The following is a 17,758-nucleotide window of genomic DNA, read 5'->3' on the forward strand; positions in this document are numbered from 1 at the left end:
ATATATATATAATATACAGATATATACACACACACATATCTAATAAGAGAATAAAAGACTAGACTAAAAGGCAGACTACAGCTCAGGGTTGGAGGCTTTGAACTGGAACAGTGAATCTGTTTCTTTTGTATCCTAAGCTATTAGCTATTTCAGAGAGCTATTTCGTCTATCTTTCTTCTGGACTACATCAAGCTTTCAAATAAAAATCTAGCCAGAAGGAACAAATTACTGTAAATTATTTTGCTCTCATTAAATGGTAATTTTCAAAAAGGACAAAGAATTTTTGCTAAAGATGTTATCAAAATTTGATGACTGAAATTCTTGGTGCAAAAACAAAGGACTCTTCCTTAAACTACTTGTCACTTTAAAAAAAAAAAAAGTGAAGAACCTGTGCTGCATTTTTAGATTAAGAATTAATAAAAAATAACATAGGACTTTTTTTTCCTGTTGCCAGTTTTCAAAGATGCAGTTTCTACTGCAAATGTGAACTTTTAAATATGACAGAAAACCTAAATCCTTACTATAGCTGGATTGAATTTTCTCGCCCCAAATAACGTTACTGTGATTTCAAAGATATTCTCAACCCAAACCAGGGTAGCTTCACAAAAGGCATCCAGCATAACATAGCCATCAGGAAAAATAGCTGGAGTTTGAAGGACTGCAGAGGGGGTGGCCTGATAAATACAGAAACCACCATGCTATTTAGTATTCTAGGGTGTTTCTTTCTCCAAGTCTCTTCAAAATAAATTTAATTTTGCACAAATGGCATTTATCAGACAGCTATTTATCATAACCAATCGTCCAATTATTAAAGCATTCATCTGGGATGTGATCCCCTACTTGAGTTCATTGTCTGACAACAGCCATCTCAAGTACTTACAGCTCTCATGACCTTGGATGTCACCAAAAATACTGAGGTCTTTATAGGGCTTTTCAGAGGTAAGTAATCCTCTCTTTTAAAATATCTATACTTCTGCACTGATAACAGGAGACAGAATAACAAGTCAAGATAACATCAGTAGGGCCAGGACTTCTTAAAGAAGTTGTCATTGTCATTGCCACTGACTTAATCCACACACCTGTGCTTCAGCCTCCCACTGCTACAGGTAAGATCAAAATACCCACCACGTTGGTAAATGCTTTTAACTGATGAACAAATTTCCATTTATAAGGACAACATTGCTATTTAACTTGAGGTCACTTCTAAACCTTGTACAGTAGTTGCACAATACAGGATGACACATACTATCATTTCCCTGTAAACAGAAAGCTCCTGACTGCTTTGAAAGCAAAGCTTTCCACTTTTGCCCTGAAGTGACAATGGAAAAGTTACTATAAAGTTCTGATTCACCTCAATAATGAGAGGTAACATCTGGTCTCATTGCATATTCATTAAGTCCATTTGAGCCAGATTTTTCATTTCTAGATGTAATGGCTTTGGGAATAAGTAGATATTAATTTGTTTCAAACTGAGCAGCAGCAGAGGTAACAGTGGAGCACTGCTCATACTAATGAGAAGGTGCTGCCACCTCTCGCACAGCTCAGCAAAGGGAAACAGGATGGTCTGATTTAATGTAGCTGTATTCTTTTCTCTTTTAATATCTTAATGATAATCTTTTTTCCCCTTTCCTCAGATGGGAAAGAAAACAGATGGAAATAGTTTTTCTTAGCTGATGCCTCCAGCTAAAGGACTGCCTTTCATGTTTAAAGGAAAAGTTCATCATTCCGTAACAGTCATGTCTTGCTTTCCCATGTACCAGCAAGGCAGTGGTCTTATCACGGATTTTTTTCTTCATTCTTGCAGGGGAAACATTGATATTAAGATCCCTACCCCTGGGGTTTTAAAAGAACCCACAAAAGCTGGAAAAAATCCCCCAGAAGTTCAAGCCAAGGTGAACTAAAAGAGGGGATTCAGCTCTCTACAAAATAAACCAACCAGCTCTCCATGCCCTAAACATCTACATAGAAATGTTCTGTCCAATCACTGATCTTGTAAGTAGTAATGCATTTTCCTTATCATTCTTACTGCTAAAATTGCCATCAAATGCATGTTGAGGAACTGAGACCCTAGAGATTAAAGGTCAGTTTTCCAACTGCATTAGCATTCAGTGTCACAGACTGAGATTTAAAATATTTTGAAGTACTGGAAAGAGAATGCAGTTATAATAACTCCATTACCACTCATGACCTTCAGACCATGAGCTGCAGAGTTTTTCTCCAAATGAAGGCACAAATCCTTTCAAGACCTGACCCTATTCACTTATCCAGGAACACAGAAATTGTGTTGTTAAGAAAAGTGCTGAACCTGGATCTGCCAGGGTCTAGCAGGAAGGAGCAGAAATTAAGATATAATGGCTCCCAGACACTAAGTTAACCCTCAGATCTAGTGTATATAATGAGAGGAGGCCAGCAGAGTTACTTTTTATTCCTTTCAAGCTGTACAAAATCTTTATGCATAAAGGAGAGAGAGCTTTGGACATGAGAACCTGGCCTCATATCTTCACAGGCCAGACCACACAGGAAATTGAAAAACAAATATAGATTTCACAAGTGTAAGATATGCTGTCTCTCCGTGCCTCTGCAGGCAGGGTGAGGTGGAAATGCCACCACTGTGAGGAGTTTAATGACTTGGCCAAAGAGCATGGCACTGCCAGGCCCCTGCCACCTACCGTCCCATCCCCGCCACACGCCAGGATCCGCAGGTTCGGCACTTTTCTGTACAGCTCCAGCCTGCCCAGGGAGAAAAAGGGGGGAAAAAAGGAGAAAAATGTAAGAACAGCAATGCAGACATTTTTAATGTATTTTGCTGAGTGACAGTGTAACCACCACTTACTGCATTTTCAAATATTCATTACTAAGAATATGAGTAGAGGTGGAAATGCGAAACCACCAGGATGTGAAATGAGGCCTTCCTCTATGTCAGGCAGCACCTCCTGACAAGTGTTTGATCAGTTTAGCATCTTCCCAGATTTTCATATTCCCTCTAGGGAGGTCAAAATCTTTCATTTTTCTCTTACCCTAAAGTAAACAAATTTAAACATTGAGGTTTTAAAACAATATTTAATGTTCTTCATCATGACTTGTTGAGCTACTGTTTCTGAGTCTTGCATAATGTGACAGCTTCTTCAACTAGTGACTGTATTTTAACACTACAGAAGGCAAGAATATGTAATAGAGTTCTTTCTCTGGCTATGTGATCTAAACATCAACAAGAAAGACCAAAAAAAGCACCCGTTGAAGTCCTGCTCCTTCTGTTGCACCCTTCAGAAAGCCATAATGAAATATTTTCTAATGAAGGTAGGGACATTCACATGTAGAGAGCTGAGTGGTCAGAGGAACTAACCCTCCTTTTCCCATTATACAGCTCTGAAAAATGTATGTCTAACTTAAAGCTTCTAAACATTACAAGAGAACAGCAGTGCAGGTACTTCTGCAGGAAAATAAAAAACTTGGGTGCCTTGAATAGGAAACATTTGGACTGCTCTTCTAAATATTTGATTTTACATTATTACTGTAAAATATTTATAGTAAATATATTTACAAAAACATATAAAACATATTTACAAAATGTGAAAGTAGTTCTGAACAGATGGTTAAGAAAAGCCAGTATCCCCATGTTAAGTACCACAGAAGGATGGTTTCTCAGCCCTTGGCAGCAAATATCAGCCCTTTAAAGAGAGGTACTCTCTCTCGGAAGAAGTTTGCACTTGAGGTATTGTCTTGCTAAGCTGAGTTAGTTACTCAGTGAGCAGGGACAGTTGCACAGTGCTATGGCAGTCTGGAGGCAGCCTCACCCCACTGGAATGCTCATTCATTAGGGAATGGTCAGGCACTGGGATCTTCAGTGAGCCTTGGAGCCCTCTGGACCTGCCTCTCTCTGGACATTGAGGCAGCTCCTGACCTATTCTCACAAAAGCCCCCACTGCAGCCCTTCCCCTGTGGCATTTGCATTTTCTGGAAAAATCCCTTCACCCAGGATTTTTCTCCTGGGAAGCTGAGAAGCCTCAAAGAAAAAGGAAAACAAATTTTTTTCTCAATTGCTTCTCCTGTGTTGTGCTCTCATGTGGAATGTGTTTGGAGATTGTTTATCCAACAGGTGATTGTTTCATTGGTTTCTGCTGTGGGTTACTTTCACTCATTGGCCAATTGGGGCCAAGCTGTGTCGAGACTCTGGAAAGAGTCACGAGTTTACATTATTATCTTGTTAGCCTTCTGTAAGTATCCTTTCTGCATTCTTTAACATATTTTAGAATAGTATTCTTTTATATAATATAGTATCGTAAAATAATAAATTAGCCTTCTGAGAACATGGAGTCAGATTCTCCATTCCTTCCTTCGTCAGGGCACTCTGCAAATAGAATACTCCCCTTTCTACCAAAACCTGGATATGTAAACCTCACACAGTCACTAATCCAGCCAAGCTGGATCTTCTCCTGTTTTCCTGACCAGATCAGAAATAGGGTGCACAGCAATGAAGGCTCCAGTACTTACGCATCTCTCGGCCCTTCCTGAGAGAGATCAAAGACCTGGCGTGGATTCAAATACCACATAAACATTTGGAGTACCTTGGTGCCCTGGCAAGAGAGAAAAATCAAAGGAAGGGAAGTTATGAGCAGTTTAATGATTTTTGGAAATAATAGTGTGCATTATTCACTGCATTTCAACTGCTTTTCTTTTTTTCTGTGCTTTATAAAACCAACATAAAACAAGAAGACAAACTAAAAAGTGGCATAGCAAATGACTGCTCTGTAGGATAGCAATCCAGGACAAGGCGCACATGCAGGCATATAGACCAATTCCAACAACACAGATCACTAATGGTCCATAAGAACAGGCAGTTGGGGTCAGACCAAAGGTTCATCTCCCACAGCAACCTGTTCTCCTGCTTCTCACCACCTGTAACAAGAAGAAACCTCTGTTATCCCACCTCACCCTCAGCTATCCATGACAGCAAGAAGTTGAACAAGATTTTAGCCAAAACCAGTGTGCTGCCCAATGTCCAAGCAATGGCAGTGGCACACCACCATGATGATCAGTCATCATTGTAACCTCTTCCATCTAATGCAGCAGGAGTCAAGGACTTTGTGGGGTACAGCTGCCCCAATGGTCCCTCACTCAATGCAGTGTGGCCAGCCCACAACCTAATGGTATAATTTCTATTTTCTCAAACTCTGAGGTTTATACTCCCACTCAAATCCCTTCCTTCACGTTCTGACCAGACACAAAGTGACAGGATTTCTTACTACTAGCAGGGAGCTAAGAACTCTATGGGCTGAGCTTGTGCTCTAGTTCAAGAATGCCTCAGGCCTGAGGGTACACATCAGGAATTTTCCATAGCTCTCCCTTCCTAGGCATGGCTCTTCTGCCTGACACCTTCCCTGAAGTGAAGAACCAAGAATAGCAGTCATAGTACCTAGGAAAAGGTATAAGAACAGAGAAAATAAATGGGATGTTTGCCATAGGTATTCTTCCAGTCTCAGCTGTGTGCAGTTCATAGAACATTTGAACCAGGGGGAGGTACAGGACTTCATGGTTTTTCACTTCCAAATATCTCCTTCAGCCTATGTTTAGCATCCACAACATACTGATGCAAGGAGTTTTTCACTGAACTACAGACTGTGAAAAGAACCAGCTTTTGTCTTTTATTTTGAATTTCAAATCCTCTCTAATTCTAACAGAGGAGAAAATGAGCAGTGCCTATACTCCATGCTCTATAGGCCTCTGTTGTATCTTACACCATTCTTTCCTATTACAAGGCCCTGTTTATTGAAAAGCACTCCAATTCTTAGATATTCAAAAAGTGGCAGAACCAGGGCAATATTCACTTTGGTAAGCATTCATTCCAAGAGTCCTAAGTCTGCTGCATTTAAGTCACTGCAACATGGTTTCTGTGGTACAGTCCAAGACCACTAATGATCTTTCTTAGATGCCATAGGAATATGTCATTTCACATTCAGTAATTTTAACAAGCCTTTCCTAGCAAAGCTAAACCACTTTTTGGATAAAGTCTAAAAGCTTCACTGGAAACCTAAATTCTCTGTGAAAAGATGAAATCTCCTGAAAAATTCCAAAGTATCATTTTAGATTCCTTTCAAGAATCTGGAGACAGGAGTACAGCCACTCAAATACCCATTCCAGTCATCCAACTCTACTGAAGTAGAAAGGCCATTCCACAGCAAGGACCTCTTCTGAGGAAGATGCTCAGTCTTCTTCAGGCAGAGAGTCCTTTCTATCTGACTGGCCAAGAAATACAGCCACTTGCAGAAACCCTGCTGTTAAACTTAAACTTCACAATCCAGACCCAGCTGATACTCTTACCTGATTCCCTCCACTTTTTGGATTGACAAAAACCAGCAGTGGCTTCATGAGCGGAGAGGAGATAGGTTTTATCACAAAAGGCCGGCCTTTGTTATCCTGAGAAACAGAAGCAAGGAACAGTACAAGGGATGTAACATTCTTTGGCAAAGCACACACAGAAGACACAATCTAGCTCTGACAAAACTACCTCAGGTACTGGAAATAGTACAGCCATGTCAATGTGGTGCCTAATTAGAGCAATTTATCCAGCTGAGACAACAGAATAAAATAGGAAGGGGAAAATATGATTTGAGGGTAGTTTATAACTATTTCAAAATTCTTTTGAGATTATTTCTGACCCTATTCCCCACAATTATTCACACAACACTGCTAATGTGTCAGAGACAGTGTTATTTCTAATACAAACAATTTTTCCAAAGGAAAATAGAATGAGATAAGTTACTTATTCCATGAATTCCATTGAACATACAAGCTGCATAAGCACTTATTTGCAGATAATCTGCTCTCAAATTCTTGGCCTTGCTGCCTTCCCACCTTTGAAAAAATGCCACAGATCCAACATGATACATCCTTGGGAAAACTATTTGCCTCCCTACTCCCTACCCCACCCGTGCAGGACACCCCAGAGCCCAGTAATGAGGGCACTGTCCTGGGATTTTATAGACACAGACTGCAGTTTCTGGTCTGCAGTTCTCCCACCATGCAAGAAAGGACTTGAACCAGAGAGCCCTGGCTGTGCAAGGGTTAGTCTCCCTCCACCTCTCCCTTGAGGCTTCTTGTCTATATAATTAATCCACTAGGAAGGATATGGAAGCAAGGTCTTCTATAGACAGGTGGTAAATAAACCAACAGATCAATAAACTGCTTTCTCTCTCTGTGGCCCAATTTTAATATGAGATCCCCTGAAGAAGACATCCTAAAACGGATCACATCCGGGCCACAGCCTTGCACCAGGGCACTCACCACAGGTTTCACAATCCCAGTTTCACACCCCAGTTCTGCTTAGTGGAAAAAAAGGGTGTGAGCTGAGTCTCTTACATCCCAAGGGAATACTCTTTCTTTAGGGTGCTGGTCCTTCTCCTGGAGTATGGCACATTGCTTCCCAAAAAAAATCAACTCAGAAAATACAACTTTTCATACGAGTTTTATCTCTTCTAACAACAAATTCAATATCACGGAATTTCCCAGGGGAAAAATACACTAAACATTCCAATGAGAAAAAAAAGAAAAAAAAAAGCCTAAAAACTTTTAAGTCTGTGTTTAGACATTTAAACAAAAGGAGCATGATATCCAAAGCACTTGAATACCTACATCATTTCCTCTTTTGCTGGCTTTTCTTTTAAAGGACGTTCTCTTCTTTCGCCTTGTTGAAGTCTTTAAGGAGTTCTACATCAAAAGAAAAAAGAATACATGAAAAGCAAAACAAAATTTAGAAGACAGGCCCAGACAGAGCCCCTTTACGAAGCTCTTCCATGCATGTCCACTTGGAGAATGATAAGAGTATCTGGCACATGCTCGAGATTTAAATTACATGCGCTGCATGCGTTACATTTCCACACCACCGTTTATGGAGAAAGCCACACACGGAGACCAGACTGGTGCTTTGGAACTGGAAACTTTCCCACGCTGTGAGGGGGGAAAAAAGATCAGATGCTCCCATAGACTCACATAACACCACATGTTGTACCTGCCAACCCTCCCAAAAGGGGTAGGAGACGCCCGTTTCCCCTTCGGGGCTCCAGTCTCCTGCCCAATCAGGCTCGTCTCCTGGTATGGAGACCACCTGCATAAAGATGTAATAAAAAAACATGATAAATAAGGTATTTTTCATGTTTTTTTGTTTGCTTTTTTTTTTTTTTTTAAGGAAAGAAAACAACAAGTTTTAGCTCTGGCAACCATTATGACTCAACATAACGTAGGCCACCATGGCATATGATGCTGGCACTGTAGTGTCAGTTCCAGCCTATCAAGAAACTTGTGCAATCATCTGCTAAGGAACAAACTGAATTGCTGATTTTTAAGGATTTAAGTAGAGAAGGTGTTTGTCAGCTGATTTTTTGTTGTGTTTTTAAAAATTAATACCACTTAACTACATAGGAAAAAAATGTACAAGTGCTTGTATTTGTGCAGAATCTATGAAAATAGAACTTATGTTAAGGCTCTTCTCCAGGCAGATGACAGTCTGCTCAGTGACACAGAGCAAAAAGGTGTTCTGGTGTGATAAGAAGAGTAAAAAGGGGAATTTCATAATGCTTTTTTCTTTATTTTAATTCACTAATTGAAGTTATACCTGCAGGAAATCCTAACCATTTCCATAATTGAAATTTTGTCTCATGGGAAATACTCCAAATACTTTTACAGTATTTCAACTTCTAGTCTAACCATCACCAGGAAACAAAGTAGCATGAGGAATTAGAAGAAAGTTCATTGATTTTTTTTTTCCTGGTTATAAGCAGGAAAGCAAGATTCACTCATCTCATCTGAAAGTTCTTTTCTGTCCTGACGTTGATCAGATGTGTTCCACTAAACAAGCAGAGATCATGAAATCTGTAAAAAGTGATGTTTATTCTTAATCCTGCTTGCTATCCAACATCACCAAGAATATCTACTAAGTTTTGCTTAATACTCATCAACCACTTCCAAAATTTCAAGACTTGGGTATGACACACACTTGAGATGCACAAGTCAATGTTTCCACATTCCTGAGAAGAAAAACTAACAGCTATCTAACTGAAATACCTAAAGGCATTGCCTTCTATCACATGGACCAAGAGAAGCCCGCCACAGAGCACAAGGTCCCAACTTCTCAGCATTTCTGAAGAAGGAAATAGTCAATGCCTTATTGCTTACGGAAAATACTAAAAACAAGACAGCTCTGTAGAGCAATTTCAGGAATCTGGCATTTTAGACCATATTTTGAGAAAGCACCTAAAGAAATGTTCATAAGTTCATCATCTCCCCCATGCTGATACAAAGTGATCTTGAAAGCATGATAAACCATACAGACTGCACTGACTACCAAGTGCATCAGCAATCCCACCTGCATGGTCTTGTGCTGCCCTGCCTCAGTAGTCACACTGACTGCAGACAAAAGCCTTGATGTCAACAGAAAGTTTGGGGGCATTACATTCACAGCTGCCTCCCATGGGGGCCTTAGCCCAGTTCCTCAGGCATTCTCTGAAGGATTCTCCCTGGGTTTGGGCAAAACACAGGTCAGAGAGGAGATCTAGTCAATCCACACTCTTGTTACCAATGTTCTGAAAGCTCACATGCGTGTCAAGGGTAAAAATGGCTCAGCAAAACCCTGATTAATTATAAAAGAATAATTTAAAGAATGATTAATTGCAGTTGTCATTAAATCCCACTATAATGGGGATTGTATTCCCACAGTGGAGTGGGAAAAGGCATTCAACTACATTAAAGAAACAGTTTAAGGCTAAGCCTCCATTCATGGTTATAACCATTTTAATTTCCATGCTAAAAAGGCACTAAATGCTGCATCTCTACAATGTTATTTTACCTATTTTTTAATTTTTTTTTTAAATATGCCTACACCTATAGTGTCAACAGAACCTAAAGCTTTGCTGCAGAAAATGCAACCTCGTGTCCGTAGCAGATGAACTGCAAAAAGCTGCTTCGACATACACAGGAGTTTTTTGCAAACATGCAGCAGAGTAACAGCCAAAGACAATCAGCAGTCTTTGCACATTGAAGTGAAGAAATGGATACATAAGATCTTGTTCACAGAACAAGGTAATGAGTGTTTTGTAAGCAAACAATGTTATTTAGCAAGGTACCTGATAGCAAAGCATACCTTTAAATGGGCACAATAAGTAAATCCTAACTTCCCTCTAGAGAGGAAACCTCTCCTTTGTGGATGTCAGTTTGTCCATCTTCAAAAAGAGATTTCTCATGTTATTGAATGGTCAGTATAGCTCTCAGAAAGCTGAGGTAGATGAACAGAGTAATTGGAATCCTTCTTGTACAGTATTGGATGGTGTGAAGGCCATGGACTACCTCAGACAAATCCAATGAAACTTTTCAACCTTTTCCTTTACAACATTTCATCCTCAGTTTTCAAAGGCTTTTAGCACACTGATTTTCAAATTACTTTAATAATGAACAGTCTCTGGGAAGGTCAATCTTGACCATCTTCTGGTTGTTCACAAACCACTGTCAGACAAGCCAGCTGCACTCAGCAATTGAGGAACTCTAGAAATAAGCCCAGGAAAGTAATTGTTCACCAGAACTAGTTCACAGTCCTCAAAGGAGGAGAAGAAAACACCAATTTACTCACCTTGAACAGAAAAACCTTGGAATTTTACAGTTACTGCCTTTGTCTTCCCAAACAGAAGACAGACTAAATCAGTAAATCCACCAGTCAGATCCTCCTTATCATCTACTTTTCTCCCACAACACAGGCATATAGCAAGTCCAGTGCCAGAGCTAACACCACTTTGGCTACCAAACATCACCTATAATAAAATACCACCAGTCAACAAGGGTGACCTGCTTCACAAACTAGGAGATGGAATTGTTTGGAAACCCAGGAAAGCAGAGCTGGTACCAAAGCACTGCTAACAATACAGAAATACTGGAAATCAGTAGAAAAGTTACAGAAGTGGCTCACAGATAACATGGAAGAGGTATATTGGAGTTTTCCATTCATGTAAGGGGGTCACTACACACAGGGCTACCACCAATTCCAAAACTGTTTGAACCATTCTGAATATTCTTCATCTTTAAATCAGTTGCTTATAAGAAGCAAAAGCTCCCCATTTAGACCATAAATGTCAGTATAAATTTGTTTTAATCAATTACACCATGATGCTTCACTAGCCCAACATTGTTGGTAATGAGACACAGTGTGGCCTTTGTGCAAGCCTAATATTTGAAAGGTGGTGACCCATGTTGTACAAAATAAGCATGGAAAACCATTTTTCTGGCAGTCAAAAAATAAAAAATTGTAAAACAGGGCAAGGTTTTGCTACAAAATGCCATCTTATTTACTTCAAGGAAAGCACAAACAAACAGGATGCAGGCACCACTAAAAATCAATTTTATATGAGCAGGGAGTTCAGTTCAGGAGTTGTCTGTGACCAATGTAAGTAGTTAATTAGAGCTGAGGAAATATTTTATACCCAAAAAGCTTCTAGCCATATTTATTCTGACTGTTAAATATGTGAAAAACACATTGTTGATTACACATTCATTTTTTTTAATGTGAAATTACAACAATTTGTAAATATTTTGTCTGTACTCTCCGGATGAAGTGATGAGAATATTTCATAGTGTTTACCAAACATTTCTATAAGGTGAAGAGAGTCATAATACATAGAAGTAGAGCTGGCCAGAAACAGCAGGAGAGGAAAAATATTTCCTAAGAAAACAATAAAAAAGAAAACAAGACTTCTGCCAAAAAATCTGAAAACACATCCAAAAGATGCATCACTATTTTCTAAAGTAATAAGGATGCATTTCCCATAACTCCAATGGGTGCTATTAGGAAGCTTAATGGAAATGCACCCATTGTCTGTGTTAAATACAATTCTGATGTATTTAATGCTCCAGCTACTCAAGATAATGTTTGCATGCTACTGACCATGAATTTCAAGGACTAGAGATGTGATTGCAAGTTAATAATCAAGTACTTTCTCTGTGCTCATGACTCAGGCATACAAAGCTAAGAGTTACTTTCTTTTGGCTTAACATTCTAAGCCTTTATTTAAAAGATATTTTTTTCCATAAATTATAATTGCCTAAATTAGATTCATTTTTTAATTTGAAATAAAAAATGGACAAGCAAGCAAATTCTCTACAAATATTGTAAGGAAGATATACCTTGCTTTGGGCAAAAGCCAAATCAAAAGAAAATTACATGTCAGGGTTTGTTGGGGTTTTTTGTTTTGGTTGTTTTTTTACCCCTTTTTTACTAAAAATTAAGTAAAATAAAAATTAAAAGAATTGAAGAAACACTTCTTTTTCTAAGGTCAAAGATGGATACATCTGTCAAATACCACACAGTTGTTGAAAATTAGCCAAGCTCTGCCAAGGACTCAAACATTCCCCAACAAAAGAGAAAAAAGTATTTCTCCAGAGGAGACTGAGAAAGAAGAGTGTGGGGAAAATCTACAAATGGCAAAAAAGCCTTTTTTTCCCCAGAGTGGAGGTGGCTAGGAATATTGCTATGCTCTCTCTTGATCTAAAGGAGAAACAGAGGCCTCTTTGGTTGATTTTTTGGTAACTCTATCCATGTATTTCCTCTGCTCCTTGCCTTTAACAACCAGGCTTCCTACCCATGCTCAAATCTGTCACATCCCTAAACTGGAACTAAAGGCAGTGTCACAATTTAGGCCTTTTTCTGGTTTCATGGACTACTTTTGTCTTAATGCCTTGGCTACAGCCTGAACTTCTTAGCTTCTTCTTGGCAGCCAGGAGGTAGAGTCAAAAAGCCCAGGTCACTTCCCAAGGATGGACTGAAATAAAGAATATTATTCTGAAATAAAAGATTTAACCGGTATTTTTGACTCCCTCATATGTTCAGTGCTTGTTTCTTTCAGCTGAACTTGGAGTAAAAACAGACTTTCAAAGAAAAAATTATCCTTGCAGGATGTGAACTCCCTTTTAATTTCTGGCCAGCTCTCTTTTGGATATGTTTTTTCCCTGTTGTGTTCAGTGAATTACCCTCTCCAAGACCTACCACATCCATCACAAAAGCTTTGAAGTCCAATGCCTGTTATGTGCAACAATAACTGTGTGGGTTTGTTTACAGCTGAATGTGCAAGCCCTGGTACAAGTAAGACCTGATTCTTTACATGTCCATTAAAGGCAAATTCAAAAAGATGCAAGTCCAGACACAGCCAATTCCTACTGCAGTTCAAGTGAATGTTTGTGAAGTTTTTCCCTGTATTTGCTCAGCTCTATTTAATGAAACATGCTTGACTGCCTACCACATAGGGGATGTCTTGCAGTATGCTTGCTGAACTCACAGTTACAGGAACAACTCTGAGCTGAATCAGCTCAGAACAAGTCATGTTTGTTGCTAATCATCCCAAACAGGGAAATTCACTGAAGGACTTGATGGAGGGGAAGGAGGATACAGGTTCATAACCACCATGGATGTATGCTGGGTTTCAGGGAGAGAGGCAGGCGTGAACAAGCATGCCTTGGTGAAGGAGGACCAAGCAGAGAAGCCAGGCTGGCCCTGCACAGCCAGACAGGCCCTGCACAGCCAGACAGCTTCAGAAACAGACATCAGCATGCAGTTACCTGAGGTTTCTTCACCTTAATGATCCAGGTGGGAGGCACAATGACAGCAGCATGAGCCCCCAGGGAACATGGCTCCTCAATGTGATGTAGCATGAAACAGGTGACTTTGTTATGAAACTGGAAGAGAGGGAAAGAGTAGAGTCAAGAAAGACAAAGGGGAAGCATGGAGAAGAAGATGATGGTGTTGGTATAAAAACTGGGGCAATAATCCCAACTCCATTATCTTCAAGTCCTTCAATATATGAAGATTCAGGACATGTAACTAGAGATTATCTTCCTAAGCCACGTCTTCTTAGAAAAAAAAAATAAAAAGACACAAACAAAAACAAACCAAGACAAACAAAAGCACCAAACCAACAAACAAAAGAACCCCACAAGCACTCCTAGTCAAACCCAGTCTCCTGAAGTATTTTCCACTTACCGCCAGCTTGCACCAGGAACAACTGATGGCCACAATCTCTTTACTATGGAAGGAGAATTTCTGCTGAAAGCCCTAGAATAACCAGCGGGGAAAAAACCATTAAATTCCTCTTGGCTATAAGAAAATATCTATCTCTAGCCAGGTGACTGTGCTAGGCAAACAGATTTTTGGGGGATAAGACAATTATAGGAGGTAACAGAGAAGGTTCGTCCACTGGGGAGTATTTACAAAACTATTTTAAAAGGATTTCTGCAACATTTTTCACTTTTCCTTAAACATTTTTCCAGTTAAAAACAATGGAAGAAATAGAGAAGAAATGTCTATTTTAATTTTTAATGGATTTCTACAGACTCGCAAGTTTCAGATTTTCTGTTGAACAAAGTGTTCTGTCATTGCAACCTTGTTTGTTCTAAATATAAACAAGAATTTGAATTTTCCTTTTTTACTAGAGAGTAGAATTACCTTTTTTTTTACAACAGAACAAAATTAACTACAACGTCCCTCTGGGAGTGTTCTGACAGGGAAATGAAGTAATTAAGTTTATAATTTTATTGAACTGACTCAGATTAAACTCTTTCCAGTAAGTTCCAAAAAAAAAAAAAAAACATTATGGCTTGATTCAGATCTCACAATTAAAATAAATTATTTCTTTGCATTTTTAAAGCAAGAAATGCCCACCCCTACCAGAAACTGCAATTTTATTCTCCTAGAGAGGACCTTCTTTCTACAGAATGCAATATGACTGTGCTGTAAATTCTAAGATTGGAAAAGACAATTGTGTCCTATATATCCTTCTGCAGGCAACACAGGCAACAATCAATCAGATACAGTCTGTAATTTTGAGCTGAGTTAAAGGTTATTTTAGTCAAGAAAAAAAATTGATTTGGGTTGATGCCTGGAGAGATGCAAAGTCCACAATTTCAGTGAAAAGTTTGTCAGTTGTCTTTACTGCTTAGATTTCAGATTTGCAGTTGGTTGGATCCTTTATTCATGGTCTTCCATCAATCCTCTATCTCAGTAAGTAGCCCATCACCATCCAGAATTTTCTAATTCCATCTCTCTCCCAAGTGATGAATCTGTGGGCCAATTTTCTTTTCAATAAGCTAAATAATACCTAAATTTCCTACATGCTGGAAAATGCCCAAGACCCAATGCAAAAAAAAGTTATAAACTGATTTAGTAACGTCTAACAGGTCATTGCCTCACTGCTTCTGTTATTAAAGTCCTTCTCCCTGCAGGACAAATGAGCCTATTAGTGCTCAGTGAAATGAAAAGGTCAAGCACACCAAGAAGGAGAATTAAATAAACAAAAAAAAAAAAAACAAAAAAACAAAAACAAAAAAAAAACCCCACACAAAAAAAAACACCACAAACAAAAAAAACCCAAAACAAACAAACCATGCAGAGATGCCTTGGTCTTCTGAAGTGAGGGGTTGAGCAACAATCTGTCTGTACAGGGTGGCTGAGGACAGTTCTATTGATATTCAGATAAGGAGGAGGCTCTACCTGCCTGCCCAGAATGCGGAACTACATCTTGCAGCTTCATCTACAGGTGTCCCCAGCATGTACTCAAAGCAGTTTGCACATGAACCTCATCACCAAGACCAACTCCTGAAAAGGCTTGTGTCACCTCTGACTAGATTTTTGGGGCTTTGTTTCAATCCTTCCCCTCATGCCTCACGGTTTACATTCAGAGAAATTCAAATAGTAGAATTTTCATAATGATGGTGATTTGGCACATTCAGGTTTAGCAATGGGGTGTAGTGACGTGGCTTAACAAAGACAAGCTGGCCGGACATTTCTGGCTGGGCACATCTTGTCTGCCATTCAGTGTGAGCATAAGAGCAGTAACTGTGATACAAGTGCTGGAGCAGAGGTCTGACACTGGACAAAACACTTTTTCCTCATTTACTTACTCTAGTGCTCCATAATTTTTCTAACAAATCTCACTCCTCCTTGTTCTAAAGTGCACTAAAATAAAAAATAATTATTTCAGTCCCTCATGGGCACAAAGTGTTGTGGTTTTTTCTGCCTTGTAACATCAATGGGAAAACTCTTCTCTCCCAAAATCTCCAAAAATAAGAGTCTAAATTCAGTACATTAATTCCACAGCCCATCAGCTGTGCATTTTAAACATATGGACTGAGCAGCTTGTCTGGTTCTGGATGGATCATTTTTCATTTATTTAGTAAGTCATTTGGCTTTTAGGGAGTCATTAGAGAAAATTATACAGCAATAAAAACATATTAATGATAAGTAGCAATAAACCATCACTTTCCTTCCTCAAGTTGCTTTACAAATGTGAGCTAATTCTTTCTAAGGATAGAAGTTTCAGGTAAAATGGGATATATTTGAAAGCTAGCTTCACAAATACAGTAATTGATTAAATAAACCGTGCACTGTTAGTCACAGGGAGATTTGGCAGGGACTATTGTACTGAAACAAAGGAACCCTCCATATTTCACTAGAAATCATATTTTCTGCCTACTCTGAATGAGAAGCACTGAATTGCAGATGTCTTCAATCATGCAAGGAGGTCTTCTAACTCAAAATTTCTAATTTGGGACAGAAAATGAATTTCACCTTTCTGAGAACATCAGGCTAACAGTATATGATTAGCACTGATTCTGCAGCAACCAATCCCTCCACAACACACGAAACCCCACGTTGTGGAACTGCTCCTGTAGAAATAAACAGTGTGCACACCAGAAAAAATGCACTTGTAGGAAAAGAGTGCTTGAATGGCCACAAAACCAACCTGTGTTGGTAATCCAACCTGTCTGAACAGTCTGGATTAAAGTACAAACTAACATAGACACCTGTGCACCAAAGACAGAACATAGGGATTACTAGTTCTGATATGTTCCTTTTATATTCACAGAAGTATAGATTATTAAAGACTATTTTCACACCAGTGTTAGGGCTACTAATAATTTTTTGCAAGTGTTTTCCTACAAAAGATTTTCTCTTTTTAGTGCTCTTAGAGATACCCTAATGCAGCGTAACTGTAGGAGAGAGGTATTGTTACAACTTGAATACAGACTGCAACAGAAGCACTTGGATGGTGATCTCTGCTACAATAACAAAGAACTAGAATGGCCTTTCAAGCACTAGAAATTTCAGTCTTAACTTTACATTCAGCCCTGCATCAATCCACAGGTCTTTAAAGGGATACCAGTGACAGAGGCCTTGTAGACACACACTGCATCTGTGTGGAAGGCATCTCACTCTGGACACCACAGAAGGTTAAAGAAATAGTGTTTGCTTAACATTATGGTCCAAAATGTGTTCTCAGGCTCAGAAAACCCCTCAGCCACTCATAACTGGAAGTATATTAGAAAAGGACTCCTTTTCATTCATCCTTAAGCTTCTATTACTGCACATAGTTATGAATGGATGCTGGACCACATGGTCTGAGCATTTTTATGTCATATTATAGAAAGAAAAAAATATTCCTGATTACTCTAATGATCTCAGATAACAAATAGCTAACAGCTACAAAACCGCCTTTTTTTTTCCATGTCTTCAAGAGAAAGAAAAGAACTCTTAAACATCATGAATGGTGTGGATGGCATGGGTTGGGAACTCTTAATTACCATCCCTTCAAACACAACATCTATGAAGTATTAGGAAAAAGATCTAACGTGTGACAGGTTTGAAACAAGCAAAAGTAGTTTTTCTCATAACATGTAGTTAAGTTCAGGAATTTCTTGCTAAAGGAGGTTTCTAAATGCTACAACTTTACATGAA

At 39.0% G+C, this 17,758-nt stretch overlaps 1 protein-coding gene across 4 annotated transcripts in view; it reads right to left on the reverse strand.

Moving 5' to 3' along the window:
* Positions 1-17,758, reverse strand: part of DGKI (diacylglycerol kinase iota) — a 200,111-nt gene that overhangs the window by 88,903 nt on the left and 93,450 nt on the right. Inside the window, exons 7-13 of one of the 4 annotated variants that reach the window (XM_054281810.1) lie at positions 14,009-14,080; positions 13,588-13,704; positions 8,006-8,101; positions 7,630-7,704; positions 6,319-6,414; positions 4,492-4,574; positions 2,670-2,730 (exon numbers count right to left, since the gene is read on the reverse strand). In XM_054281810.1, coding sequence (XP_054137785.1) covers positions 2,670-2,730; positions 4,492-4,574; positions 6,319-6,414; positions 7,630-7,704; positions 8,006-8,101; positions 13,588-13,704; positions 14,009-14,080 — 600 coding nt within the window. The remainder of the gene's footprint in view (positions 1-2,669; positions 2,731-4,491; positions 4,575-6,318; positions 6,415-7,629; positions 7,705-8,005; positions 8,102-13,587; positions 13,705-14,008; positions 14,081-17,758) is intronic. The other 3 variants (XM_054281811.1, XM_054281813.1, XM_054281812.1) reach the window with 3 other exon arrangements.

This window comes from Melozone crissalis, unplaced genomic scaffold (assembly GCF_028551555.1).
Source record: "Melozone crissalis strain CALT ecotype California unplaced genomic scaffold, PUWL_Pcris_2 ptg000033l_1, whole genome shotgun sequence".
Taxonomy (NCBI): domain Eukaryota; kingdom Metazoa; phylum Chordata; class Aves; order Passeriformes; family Passerellidae; genus Melozone; species Melozone crissalis.